Source organism: Myxocyprinus asiaticus, chromosome 15 (assembly GCF_019703515.2).
Source record: "Myxocyprinus asiaticus isolate MX2 ecotype Aquarium Trade chromosome 15, UBuf_Myxa_2, whole genome shotgun sequence".
Classification (NCBI taxonomy): Eukaryota; Metazoa; Chordata; class Actinopteri; order Cypriniformes; family Catostomidae; genus Myxocyprinus; species Myxocyprinus asiaticus.
The window spans coordinates 7,788,306-7,803,382 of record NC_059358.1 but is presented as its reverse complement, the minus strand read 5'-3'; the positions used below and the strand labels follow the sequence as shown (position 1 = coordinate 7,803,382).

The 15,077-nt window shown below is 37.6% G+C and overlaps 1 protein-coding gene across 11 annotated transcripts in view; it reads right to left on the bottom strand.

The window, feature by feature from the left end:
* Positions 1–2,360: 2,360 nt before the first annotated feature.
* The window catches only part of rims2a (regulating synaptic membrane exocytosis 2a), a 229,782-nt gene continuing 217,065 nt past the window's right edge, over positions 2,361–15,077 (bottom strand). For 10 of the 11 annotated variants that reach the window (XM_051719122.1, XM_051719129.1, XM_051719130.1 and 7 more), the window contains 5 exons: positions 6,832–6,973; positions 5,653–5,765; positions 5,372–5,473; positions 5,139–5,278; positions 2,361–3,557 (listed from right to left, as the gene is read on the bottom strand). In XM_051719122.1, coding sequence (XP_051575082.1) covers positions 3,342–3,557; positions 5,139–5,278; positions 5,372–5,473; positions 5,653–5,765; positions 6,832–6,973 — 713 coding nt within the window. In that variant the 3' untranslated portion in view covers positions 2,361–3,341. Of the gene's footprint in view, positions 3,558–5,138; positions 5,279–5,371; positions 5,474–5,652; positions 5,766–6,831; positions 6,974–11,538; positions 11,967–15,077 lie in introns of those variants that run through there. The other variant, XM_051719127.1, reaches the window with a different exon arrangement.

Here is a 15,077-nt window from a genome sequence, read left to right as displayed (position 1 = left end):
ATTAATTAATTTAAATATTAATTAATAACTAAATAAATAATTATTAATTATTTCTGATAGTAACACTGATCTAAACAACCAGTAAAGCCTACAACTTGCTCTGCACATAAATAACTAATACTGGCATTATATATTTATGCTGTTTAGCCAGAGGGGAACTGGCCCCCACAGTGAGCCTGGTTTCTCCCAAGGTTATGTTTCTCCATTAACCAACATCTTATGGAGTTTTGTGTTCCATGCCAGTCGCCTTCGGCTTGCTCACTGGGGTTCTAAATACAACTTTTATTTAATTATTTATTTTCATACACAATTTACAATCATATTTTATCAAACTACACAATGATGACTCTAAGACTTTATAGATATTACAGTTTAATTTTCTGTTAATGCATGATTTTCTGTAAAGCTACTTTGAAACGATGTGTGTTGTGAAAAGCGCTATACAAATAAAAATGACTTGTTTTGACTTGACTATTAAAGAAAAGTCCATTTCAACACACCGTAGATTTGTAGTCTGTGAGTTAAGGAAACTGTAAAAATGTTACCTTACTATGGGTGTTATCTATATTTTAATAAATATTTTGACAAGTCTAAAAGCATCTCATTTAGAAAAAAACAAAAACAAATTATTTCTAGTCTTTCACTCGTTTACCTACAGTGATATTTCCAGATGCCTGATTTTAAAAAATAGGTTTTTTGATTAAAATTGTCTTATCAAAAGCACATCATTGACCAGGTTATATGTATATATTGGTTTTGAGAACTGACTTTTGCAGTCCTGAGTAAATCACTACCTTTATGATTCCATGGCAACTGTGTTGTGTTAAGCCTAAATAACGTAAATATCATGAAACAGACAACGTGCCTTTTTTTTATATTGGTTGCGAACACTCAATTTCCCAGTGTAATATCCATTTTTTATTTTTTAATTTGAAAAATAACTTACATAAATCTCTGTACTCAACCATACCTGACCAAGACATAGCCTTGTCATGAACACATTGCACCAAAAAAAGGGAAAAAGTAAGAAAGAAAATAATAATAAAGAGAAGGCATTGTAAAAAGAATAGAACATCCTTTTGACATCGTATGAGACATTATTCCACTTCCGAAAGATCTGACTGTATACCTAGAGAAGTTTGCTTGGAGATTTCCAAAATATATATATATGTTTTTATCAGAATACATTTCGACAGATAACAGATGTACAGTTCATGGAAATGATAGACAGACAGAAAGTCTGTTACAGAGGAGAAATTAAATTAAGAAATAAATTTGATTAATCACTAAAAAGTACAATTTCTTAATTGGAAGAGGTATAAAGTCTCAATTTATATTTATTTCCATTCAGGCATTTAAACTATGAGTCATATACTTCTCAGATATAAGAAGCTCTGATTATTAATAAAAATAGAAATAAAAAATAAATAGGTCTTGGCTTGTAAATAAACTAACAAAAATATATTAAATGACTTCTACTTTCTTGAAAAACAAAGAAATAAAAACTAAAAGGTATATTGTGTGGCAATATCATCGTCCCCATGTGCATCTCTCTGCAAACAGCATCATGCTCGGAAAACTGCACAGCACAATACTGCAAAAGTCTGCGAGCTGCAGTCGTCGCTGGTAAAAAGATCTCGTGAAATTTTGGGCTCTTTTGTCAGGAATACTGCAGCTCATGTTTCAGCAAAGATATAAAAATCCCTGGTCACATTTTCCCTTAAATTTTCAACAAAGTATGATTTTACAAGGTGGAATGTTCATTCAGAATTTTGCCCTTCGGGTCCATGTGCAGCCATTGCCTAATTTTCAGTAAATTCAATTCAGGGCAGAGGGTTGGGCAAAGGATCATCGTCGTTGACATGCACTGTACAAGAAATGGCATTTTTCTTTTTTTTTCAAATATCATTTTTATCAAAACATGCTACTGAGTTACTGTAAGATGTGCCCAAGCCATGTTGCCAAAAACCCTTTACAACATGCTTGCTAAACATATGAACAATATACAGACTAAAACTATAAGAGCTCTAAGAAATGAACACCCCTGAAAAACAAAAAAAAAAAAAAAAAACAAAAACAAAACAAAAAAAACACAAAGAATAGGAACAATATTTGTAGAAATCTGACAACAGAAGCAGTAAGTACAGAGTTAACCCTAGGACAAGGGAGAAGTCGAAAAACATGTACAATTTGCACATAATCTTTAGCTTCATAAGGCTTACTCCTTTACAATAATAAACCATAGACATATATATATATATATATATATATATATATATATATATATATATATATATATATATATATATATATATATTTTTTTTTTTTTTTTTTTTTTTTTTTTACACATTTTTCACGGTAAATAAACTGTTAAGTTCTTCATTTTTCTGCATGTCTGTAAAAAATAAAGAGACCAATGAATGGTCTGCAGGACAACAACAAAAAAAACAAGGTTTGTTTTTTAAATCACACTGTCCCCATGAAAACCATGCACTAGTGTAAATAATTTTCAAAATAAAAAAAAAAATGAAAATGGCTGATTCGGTTAGTTTTCCTTTTTCTTGTTTAGTCTTTTTTTTTTCTTTTTTTTTTTTTTTTGCAATTTGCAGTCTCAAGAAAATATTCTTTATTTATTTTCTATTTTATTTTTTTAAGTTCAGCTAAAGTTGTCCATGCAAAAAAAAAAAAAAGAAAAAAGAAAAACAATTTATAATAAAAAATAAAAATAAAAAGTTTCATTCAGTATCAAGAGAATTTTATCAATTTGATCTTAAAAGTTCATCAAGATGATTTAAACCTACAGTGCATTGATCTAGCAGAACATATTCTGGGGAGTGAGGTGCTAGATTAGAGCTGTTCACTTATTTCCCATGTTATATTTTATGTTTAATGTGTACATTTCTGAGTCTGTTGGCATGGCTTGACCCAGGATATGGTAAGGAACACTGTTAGCCCATGTAGATACAAATACAGTACATCAACATTTAAAAGAAACATGAATTAAATGGAAAACTAAAAGTCAAAGAGAACGTTTTACCCCATTTCAAAAAGGGCTTCTTAGCAACTCGACTGGTGACTGAAATTGTGAATTTCCTCAAGCTACGGAGCCCATTTCCAGCTTCCTTCACCTGTCTTGCCCCTACCCTTAGGGGGTGCTCTTTGCGCACAATGTGTGCAACATTTTTTTTGCAAGCAAAAACAGGACCCCTTTTTTCACCCCTACGAAACAAGCTCTGAACGCACAACATCAAGCATGCAGTGTTATCGGGGAGACGGGACCTGTCGCAAATCTCAAACTCCACCCAATGGTTGCTACAATAACGCTATATTTCAGGAAACTGCTACGAACGACCGAATGGCCCAGAACCGCTGTCGAGGGACGACTGGGAAGTTCTTCTAGTCAAGGGGGCCAGGGTTGCATCGACCAATGAAGAGGGAGGGAACAGCTTAAACCAGCCAATCACCATATTGGACAAGTCCAGATCATCTAAAAGTATCTGAGCGGCTCCCATGAAGGATTTGTGGTCCATACGTCCATAGTCTCCCCACACAATGATCTACAATAGGAAGAAAATAAATTTCCCTCAATATTAATTCAAATTCATGAAAACAACAAGAACAACAAACATGACTACAAACTATGATAGACCATGCAGATCAAACAGTATTTTCAGATTATTGCAATAAGTCAATAACTGATTGGTTGATTAACAAGAATTGTCATTCCACCTACTGTCAGTTTCAAAATCTATCAACAGCCTTGTCAAGGCATAGTGCACATTTTGTGGTTACAAATATTTTTATTGAATTTTCATTAAATATTGTTTAAAATAAGTGTTCTTTTAAATTCAACAATTCTGGGTAAATTACATTTTTGCTACTCAAAGTATCGTTTCAAGCAACTTTTTCCTAATTTGTTTTAACCAAACGCCACATTGAGAGATGGTAAACAATTTGCAATAAAATTTCATTTAAATACACCGATCAGCCACAGAATAGCTCAGAATAGCATTCTGAGATGCTTTTCATCTCACCACAATTGTACAGAGAGGTTATCTGAGTTACTGTAGACTTTGTCAGTTATAAGCAGTGTGGCCATTCTCTGTTGACCTCTCTCATCAACAAGGCATTTTCATCCACAGAACTGCCACTCTCTGGATGTTTTTTGTTTTTGGCACCATTCGGAGTAAATTCTAGAGACTGTTGTGTGTGAAAATCCCAGGAGATCAGCAATAATAAAAAAAAGTTACAGAAATACTCAAACCAGCCCATCTGGCACCAACAATCATCCATGCGATTATCTAATCAGCCAATCGTGTGGCAGCAGTGCAGTGGATAAAATCACACAGATACGGGTCAGGAGCTTCAGTTAATGTTCACATCTACCATCAGAATGGGTAAATCTCAGTGATTTGGACTGTGGCATGATTGTTGGTGCCAGATGGGCTGGTTTGAGTATTTCTATAACTGCTGATCTCCTGGGATTTTCCTCCTGGGTTAATATTATTTTTACACTCAATTATTTCTAATCACCCCTCAGACTGTGTATACATGATAATACTGCCAGTAAACTTGTCCAGCATGTGAACTGAAAAAGTTTGAAAACTGCCTTGAATGTTTTATTTCTCTCGTCATCGCTACTCCAGCTTGTATAGAAATACATTTTCTTTTGTCGATCTGCTGCTAACTTGTTTGCTTATCTTTCATATAGCAGTTTCATGGTTATTTTGCAAACTTGCCATTCTCATCCGTGATGGGCGAAGGGCAGACCAGCTGAAAGGTGCTTTGCGCCATTTAAGTACCAGAGTAAAATTGCTTAGTGATAAGTGGCACCTATTGTAAAGGTGTGAATGTGTTAACAGCAATCATTCACTTCACTTTTAATGTGATTTGTATGTGATTAGTTTAGCATCTCGTTGCCTCTGGTGTGCAAAGGCCTTAAGAAAAAGATTTTTGCAGGGTGTTCCAAACACGCACGTATGAGACAGTAACACCCTGCTAAGTAGGTCATAATGATGCTCACATTTGAATGGAATTTCCCCTTTGTACACTTCTTTTGTAACATCATTAAATTGCATTATATCAGCTATTGGCATCTGCCATTAAAAACCCCATATTGGAAACCACCAGAATTCTACCTGTAAAACCTTTCCTCCTGGAGTCTCTTCAAATGACAGCTGCTGCTGGTACAATGGGTCCAGTGTTTTCCGTGCTACTTTTGTTTTCTTTTTGGCTATGCAGGCGCCATTCTCCAGTAGATACACCTTCACGTAAGGGGCTGGAGAAGAAGAGTAAGCAGATGGAGTTCAAACATAAGTCATGATTTTTCTAGTGTCTGAGAATCAACATCAAAACCAGTAACTGTACTGACCTGGCAGTGCCTTAGAACCGGGTTTTCCCACAAGGCCTCTGGCTCTGATGATCTCCACCTCCAGTGCTCCTTTCTTCTCCACCATCCCGATCTGAATGTCACCTAAACATTAAAACATCAAGGATATATGAGCAACAGAGGTGGACTGTTACTGTAATGACTTGTATGAGTGGCATTCCAAGTTGAGTGCTGCTGGAGCCACTGGAGCTCTTGACTCATGTGTGTATATAGAAAGTCAAATAAACATGCGGAAGGAGACAAGCATTATTGTCAGTTCTCACCCATAGGGGGTGTGGCTAATGTCTGTCTTCCAACGAGCTGGGCGGGGCCAAGTCCATCCAGGAAATCGCTGAACTGACTGTCAGAAGAGAGTCGTACCCCAGGGAAGATGAGGCTGAGAAGGAGAAAATTTTGATTAGATAAATTCTACATCCCAAAACATACTTTTATCTTTGCAGATGCGAGACCTTGGCCAATACATTGCTTAAAGTGTTTTCTTGGGTTACTGTGGTGGTAACAAACCTCAGTACTCAAGGGGGCGACAATGTTACCTTCAAAATCTGTGCCATTAAACTGGACGTGTTATTATTCAGGTAAGTTGCTATAAATATACTGACAATAACTTACTGAAAAAAGCAGACAGTTCTCACTATAGCGCCCCTTGTGTCAATGTTGAGAATGCGACACAAACATGCGTTGTGTTATGAAAAGCAGTCTGAAACCTTTTGGAACGTAACTACGTGTGGAATCGTAGCTTGCATAGCTACAAGCGCCTACGTTCACATACTTACATAGTGTACGTTTGGACCTCATAATTAATCCCTCAGTTTGTATAAACAAACAAAAATTATCAGCAGAAATCTATGTTTTTGATAAAGCATTTTACACAGAAAAATGTGTGTAAATCATCCTTATAGTGATGGGACTTTTCTAGGCAGATGAACCTCTGTTTTTGCTACTAATGTAATTCCTAAGGATTTTTCTCTATGCAAAAAAGTCTTTCTAGTATCCTGGTGTGTAATGTGTGAAAGTGGACAGACTTATTGACTTTCCATTGTCATGACAGGGGATTAAATATTGGAAATAGCTATGCAAACAAGTTAAGAAAGTTATTCTATCACATTAGTCGCATGTTAACACTTGTATTTTCAAAGTGTATTTTAATGTTTATTCCAGAACAATGCACTGCCCCATTGACATCTATTTTACAAACTGAGGGACAAGTTTAAATTATTTTCTCTGATAATCGAAAGATGTCAAATCAAATCAAATCACTTTATTGTCACACAGCCATATACACAAGTGCAATGGTGTGTGAAATTCTTGGGTGCAGTTCCGATCAAAATCTGAAATGTTGCCATTTCATGTTGACTTTGGCAGCCATAATAAATAGGTAAGAAATGTCATGTTTGTCAGAATGGCTGTGTATACATAGTGTGCACGTCTGTTGTGTTACTCACTTCCCCTCTGAGCTGTAGCTATTCATGCTGCCGTCGTTTGATTCACGGCTGGCCTGCCGCGTCATTCGGCTACGCATTTCTACAGCCAGACCGGTTTCTGTGCTCCTCTGAATCGTGCTACGCAGCTTCTTTCCTCCAGCTTCTACAGAGAGAGAGAGACAGAGATTTTGTCAATAACGATATTAAGCAATGTTCCCTCTAAGCTGTGCACTTCTGATGTTGCTCATGTTGACAGACACAAAAATATGTGTTGAAAAAGCTAGAGACTTCTTGAATCAGAATTCAACATCAGCATCAAAATTTCAACTGTCAAGTTCAAGTTTTCAAAGGTTCATTCAGTTTCAGTATGGAACTGAAGCTGTGAGAAATCTTGTGAGGAAAAGTGTGCCATTGATTAAAGTAATAGTTCACCAAAAAATTTAAATTCTCTCATCATTTTCTCACCCTCATGCCATCCCAGATGTGTCTGACTTTCTTTCTTCTGCAGAACACAAACAACATTTTTTTAGAATAATTTTCCATCTCTGCAGGTCCTAACAATGCAAGTGAATGGGTACCAACAATTTGAAGCTCCAAAAAGCACATAAAGACAGCAGAAAAGTAATCCATGAAACTCCAGTGGTTAAATCCATATCTATAGAAGTGATATGATAGGTGTGGGCAAGAAACAAAAAAATATTTAAGTCGTTTTTTTTTTACTATAAATCTACACTTTCACTTGCACATTCTTCTTTTGTTTTTGGCGACTTGCATTCTTCATGCATTTTGCCCCCTACTGGGCAAGGAGGAGAATTTGTAGTAAAAAAGGACTTAAATGTTGATCTGTTTCTCACCCACACCTATCATATCGCTTCTGAAGACATGGATTTAACCAGTGGAGTCGTATGGATTATTTTTATGCTGCCTTTGTGTTTTTTGGACCTTCAAAATTTTGGTACCCATTCACTTACGTTGTATGGACCTACAGAGCTGAGATATTCTTCAAAAAATCTTTGTGTTCAGCAGGACAAAGAAAGTTATACACATCTGGGATGGCATGAGGGTGAGTAAACAATGAGAGGATTGTAATTTTTGGGTAAACTATCCCTTTAAATCTAGAAGATATAAAATAGGGATGGGCAGTATCAATTCATCCGATACTGATACTGGACCCGATAAATATTGATATTACAGGTTTTGACTAAACTTGTGATTTACCAGGAAAAATATTTTTGTTTCATAAATTCAGTGACAAAAAATGAACTACATCATGCAAAAAAATAAAAAAAAAAAAAAAAAAAAATAATAATAATAATAATAATAATTTTCTTACTGTTTTATCAAAACAAGACAAATTTACTTGAGAGATAAAAATTACATAAGATATTTTGTCTTTTTTTCAGAGAAATCTAACAAAAAGTTTAGTATCTGCCAGTGGGGTCAGAAAAAAAAAAAAACTTGCTGAGGAAATGCTGAAAAACACAAGAAGTCACAGCGTTCATTACAAACTGTTAAAAGATTAAACATGTTCTGTTGTTGTTAGTAATTGTAAAATAAATAAATAAATAAATAGATATTTGATAATTTGCAGTTTAAAAAATATCTATATATATGACTTTTAATTAAAATGCTAAATGGCTAAAATTACCCATTTTATCCTCAGAAATCACACACACACACACAGAAAAAATTTAATAGAGGTATCTCTATTCTCCAGAACTCCATGTGGAGACACGTTTGATGAATATTTCTTGCACTAAGCCACCAAGAACAAAATATTAGGAACAAAATCACAATGTCATCTTCGTGTTTATGTATGATGGAGACTAGCCTGTATGTGATGCTGTGAGTGACAATGACCTGTTTGCTATTTTTGCCACAGATATGCAAGAAACAGCTCTTTCTCCCTCTCTTCCACAGCACAAAGTGTCCACTCAGAACAGCGTGCAAAAATTGTATTGTTTTAGACACGGTGTGTTTTTTCAGTTTCTAGCCTACAGATACGCCACAGTGTCTGTTCCACGAGACTCGGAGTGATTTGACGTGAGGCGTTACGCAGGTGCATTGAACCGGACAACAGCGTGACACAACACGTGTCATTATCCACTGAGCTGAAACAATTCACAACGTGCTAAAGACAGAAGCAGTACATTCATTGTATGCTCAAACAGATGTCATTTTTTCAAAGTTAAAACACTTTTTTTTATCTTTGTTAAATGTGCAGAGACAGCTGTAGATAAACCAGTCGTAGGTTGACTTCCTAAGGAGTATGAACACTGTAGCACTTCCAAAACATTGCTACATTTGTTTGGGCATTCCAACATGTCAACTTCAGGATCAACAAATGATGTGAGTTTAGGGAGGGACTACCAGTTTTACTGACTAATGGAAGATGAAGGTGAGGCGGTAGGAATGTTTGGGAAACTTTTTTGGAAGCAGTAATTATTTTTGCAATTCTGTCTGGTGCCACAAGTGGCGCACAAATTACACATTTCACCTTTGATCATTTAAAGTCTTGCTATGGTATGCTAAAGGTTTCTTAGCATAATAAAAAGAAGGAAAATATTTTTGCTTTGTTTTGTTTTTCAACAAATGTATTCATCATGATGTTTGCATAATATGATATTATATTTTATAATGTTGCTGTTATACTGTATACCAAGTCTGGGTATGACAACTTTGAGAAAAGATGTACACTACACAAAGTAAGTTTTAGAACTATGGTTGTGTTCCAAAACCAAGTAAGCTGCCAATCTAGACAGCATTTTAAGGCATTATAGAACAATTGTGTCGAATTTTGCATGCATCTTATGTTGGGAGTACTATTTGTATGATGCGCAGAGTAGCTGTATATGTAGAGCGTTCCAAATCAGTCACTTACAAGGGTCACATTTCAGTCAAGATGCTGCCTATGCAGGTAGTAAGGTACCTTACTAGATTTAGCCTATAGAGGTAAAGATAATGAAGAAAGTAATGTAAGAGTTATTGAGAATGCAGTACCCATTAACTATAAATGAGAGAGACAGACAGAGAGAAGGCTGCAGAAAGCACACGTTTTGCATTACAGCTGCTGAGGTGAAACCATTAAGTTCCTGTTCAGACACACAAACAGACAGAAACTGTGATTTCCTTTTTATTCAATGAAATCCGCCTCTGCCTTCGGCCTTGAGTCGTAGCTGCACATAAAAGAATGACGAAGGTATTGGCGGATGTGACTGCCCTTTTCTGAACTGACAGCAGAGTTGCATATAATAATCAAGAGCGCATTAGGGTCATTGTGTTGTTAAACAACGTTCAGCGCAAGTATATAAACAAGACGAACCCAAGTAACGATGACGCACACTGCTGTCATACTCAGGAGCTTAAATCCTCCCTTAATGAGCACCCAACCATTTCTTATAGTGGCTTTCGATAGCTCTATTAAATGTAATTGGCTAAAGAAAGTTAATGGGCCGTGCTGCCATTGGCTCTCACAAAACCTGTCAAGAACATGTATGGGTCATATTTCAATATAAAATCATCATGAATGAAGAAAGAAATTATAAGCCTATTTTTTTAGGACCAATAATATTGTTAGGCATCGTGACATTACTTTCATGACAATTAAACACATTAAACCCCCCACAAATAAAATAATAATAATAATAATAATAATAATAATAATAATAATAAAATTGTTATATTATATTATTAATAATGTATTATTAACATATGTATTATTAACAAATATTTTTTATCTTATTTAAATTGTGAAGTATTTGCATATTATGTTAGTATTTGCTGTACTGCCTTTATGCAGATTTAAAAAATACTGTAATGTATTGCAATACAATACAGTACTGTACAATTTATGTTTTGTAGAAATATCTTTATAAAAATGTAAAATGTTTTGTAAAATAAATGTATTACCGTAATGATAAGAATTACAACAAAACGAAAAAATGAAATGTAAGTATATATACATTATATTAATGAGAATTAGTTTGTTTTGCATTGTGGTAATGAGAATTTAGGGGAAAAATACATCATTTTCATGGAAATAAAATTATGGTCTAAAAAATGTATCCTAAAAAGTCTTCATTTTCCTCATGAAAAATATAATTTCTAATTGTTTATTTCAATTACATATTTTCTTGATATGTCCCCAGTAATTAGTAACTATTTTTAAAGGATTACATTAAATGGATAATTAAATGGATCGAGGAGAACCTTCTAAGACACAACCCAGATCACAAGCTCCATCACATTAGATCAACCAAAAACCAAAATAAATTTGCTCTGTAAGATATTTGTGGTCATATGATATTTCCTATGATATTAATCTCCGGAGGCTAAAGGAAGAGAGAGTAAACTGACAGTGTCTTCAAGGTCACAACACATGTTCATGCTTGAGTCTCACCAAACCATATATCAAAACAATGCACTGCTAATCAGTACATTTTAATGTATGCACATAAATGACTGAAAAGGGAGTGCAGAGTTATTGACAACCACACCACATTTAATTGATTTAAATAATTTAACTTGTATAGATAATTTTTTCAAGCACTACTAGAACTGAGATGAAATAACCAAAAATTCTGCAAAATGATGGAGCTAAACCCTTTAAAGTCAGCTAGACAGCATCTCTAATACATTATATACAGAACATGTGAACTTCTAGAGCTCCAAAATGAAAACCGACACCTAATTTCTCCATCTACGCAGGATGCATCCCTCTATTCTTACCTCCGTCTTCCTCATCGAAAGAATTCATGCAGGGAAAGTACACAGCCAGAGCTTCAAATGAGGCCGACAGGCTCATGCGGCTCTGTGAGCGCTGCATGCGCCCGCCGCTGCTGCCTGCACCCGTGCCCGCAGTGGAGTTGGCATCTTGGCTTTGCCTGCCCATGTTTGACGCCGATCTCAGAGGCTATATGCACAAGCCAGGTAGAACCGCAAGGATACTGTGATGTTGAGACTGCAGATACTGAGCTGAGATCGCAGAGCCAAGGAACATCACTTATCTGCAGCGCAGACAGGATGCAATATCTCTGCAGCTGGTTCAGAAGATGGTTTGTTTTGGGGTTCGTCTACTCTGTGTGGTTTAGAATGCTCTGCGTCGAAAATTCTCCCTGGATTATGCAGCAGTAGTGTGCATTCGCCGGCACAGTGAATCTGTCTGCTCTCCTCAAGCTCTCTCCTTTCTAACACACTCACTCACACAGGAGGAGGGGAATGGGAGGCAGAGCCCAGCCCACTTTTTTGCATCCCCTCAGCCAACCAGATCCCACAGTGTGGCTCAGTGCTTCAAATGCTCCTTAACACGCATAAGCTTTACCCAGAGATACTGCAAATATGCGTGTGTTTGTGTGAGAGGCCATTAGGAACCTGAGCACCTCCTGCCCTGACTGTCGACATGCCAGTCAACCACAGTTCACGTGCAATAAACACACACAAACACACTGTGCTAATTCCTTTCTCCTTGGCTCTTAAAGAGACGTGATTTATTTCTGAGTGCCGATGTACATCTTTTATCTCATGTCGCCATCTGCCCATGTAAATGTTTACCACAGATGTAAGGCTAGCCAAGAAAAATATTCCAGCATAGTGCATTACAAATGTTTGCATAGTCATAACATACAGATAGCAGCCATTTCAGCCATTTTCAACGTCAATACAAGTTTAAAAGAGAAACAAGTCACTGTATATCTACTGATGACTAAAACAAAACCTAGATTTTACTTTAACTGAAGAAATCCACGCAAAAGTCAATTCCGCAATACCAGGGTGTTGTGGGTGGTTGGGATGGCATTGCTTTGTGGTTGCTAGAGTGTTCCTGTGATCTCAAATTGTTTTTCAGATTATAAATGGTAATGGAGAATGCTTTGGAAACACTCTTTTTTTTTCAGTGGGGGAAAACGGACGGCGTGAACGTAGCAAAATCAATGCGTTTTAGTGTGGATTTGGCCAAACAGCCCACCCCAGTCATGATACAATACTGTTATAATAAATAACATATTATTTGTTATATTTGTTATAACAAATACAATAGACCTACATGGCATAGGTCTATTGTATTTTTTTCCTGTTTTATCGTCTGTCAGATGAAAATCGTAAGTCTGGTTGCTTTAAAATTAACAAAGCACATCTCATCAACAAGCAAGATTTGGTGTATCGTTAGTCGCTTTTCCACTGTCGGGCCAAATGAGGGCATGCTAGTGTGTGCCAGGGCCAGTTGTGTTCCTGCTGTCAATTCTGGGGCTTCATCGTGCCTCCTCGGGGCTTCCTCTGGGTCAACGGCCAAGTGCTTTTGGCCTGCTGATTAGCCTTGGGCCAAAGAAGGCCAACTGAGGATTAAGGCGGGGTCAATGTCAAAGGTACAGTTTAGCTAGACACTCATGCTGCATGTTGGATATTCCAACTTGATATCTCCGATTTCCAACAATAAAGTCATTCCACTGCCAGATGCTCAGAAGATGACGTTAAAACATGCAAAACTGCAATGCTCCCATTAGATAAGCAGGGGCTTCAACTGTCTCCAGAGATGTCTCCTAGCAACCCAATTGATAAACAATGCTGCGATGCTAGTATTTGTGCGACAGGTGTATGATCATCAAAAGAGAGTTTAATTTACAGTATTTTGCACACCTGTCTCTGCAAACATTTGTTAAACAAGTTTTAATATCTTGTAATATAGGAACTTTGACTCATTGATCGATATCATTTAATAAAAGTGAATGTTTATCACTAACACTGTACATCTCTCTGGGTGCCGACATGTTTGTGTGATGTCACGCACCTGCATCTTGGCGGAAAAAATTGCGGACACAGTACAAATATGCTAAGACACAAAATGGACAAAGTGGTGCCCATAGGAAAAACTTTCCATGGTTCGACATCATGGACGGTGTGCTGGGACATCGTCCTGCTGTTAGTGGAGAGACCACTCGGGATACCATGGCAGTTATAGTCGGTGACTTGTCAACAGTAACTTATTATGTAGAATAAAACTGCTTTTTCTAGACCACTAATATGACTGGAGACTTCATCTCATGTAATCAGCATACAAGCTAGAACCGCCAATGCTGAAGTCCATCTAGCAGACATGAGAACATAACACAATGTTCTGCTGCTCCAGAAACTGCCAAAAAGCACTGTCATCCTGATGCCCTGCCAAACACAAGCTCTTCTGGAGCTGTGAAACAGCACAGGGGGTAGAGGTGATATCTGAACATCTTCATGATAGAATACAGTGAACGACGCCTGTTCAAAGCAAACTGGCCAAAGACACTGCCAATTCAGGCTGGGAAAAGCTCTGGACTGACTTACTCCATGCCCACCCACCCCTCCACCCCACCCCAGGTGGGGAAAACCAGCTGGTTTTCTCCGCCTCCTGGGTAGGACAAGGGGAGGGGAGAGGAAAAGGGGGAGGGAGAGACAGAGAGAGAGAGGGAGAGAAGAAAAAAAATTTGGTCCTCGTCCAGCTGTGTAGTGGTCCTCTGCAACACCGGGCGATGGCACTGGACCTCGCCTCCTGGCGGACGGTAGTGGTTCCTCCGCCCTCTAGCGACCAACAGCAGCTCCTCCACTTCCTGCCGAATGGCAGCGAGCTCCCCCACCCCGTGACGGATGACAGCGCCACCTTCGTCTCCTGGCGGACGGCAGTGGGCTCCTCCACCTTCAGGCGACTGCTCCAGTACCACCGCATCAAACATCCTCGGCATTGCGAACCTCCGTCAGTGGCAAGGGCTCTCTGACTGCGTGTCTTCCTCCAGTCCAGGGTTTTGGCACCACTATAACAGTTCATGGATGGGCAAGGAGGAGATGGGAACCGGCTGAACAGTAAACAAATTCAACTTAAAACAAATGTAAACAAACACAGGCACATATGCAACGAGGCTGCATGTGTCTCTCTCTCTCCTGAACCGGCGTCTCCAGCTGTCTTTTATCTCACTCTTATGCTGATCAGCTGATTCAGTGCTCCATCACAGCCCAGCCACGCCCTCCTCCTCATCACAGATGGGTTGCCTCTCATTCAAGGGTTGAGAAGAATAGAACACTACAGTATTTCTAAAAAAAAATAAACCAAGGAAACAGGCCCACAAAAAATGTACTTTGAAGCATCAAAACTGACCAACCTCTGAGGTCAAACTTCAGTTTCATCAGGGTGTCTTGACTTACCCAACAATCCCCAGAGAGTACAGAATACCAGAAATTGCATGCTGGTCCAGGCCAGAACTTAATAGCTGAAACTAGATAACCAGCCAGGTCTGTCTGATGAAGTC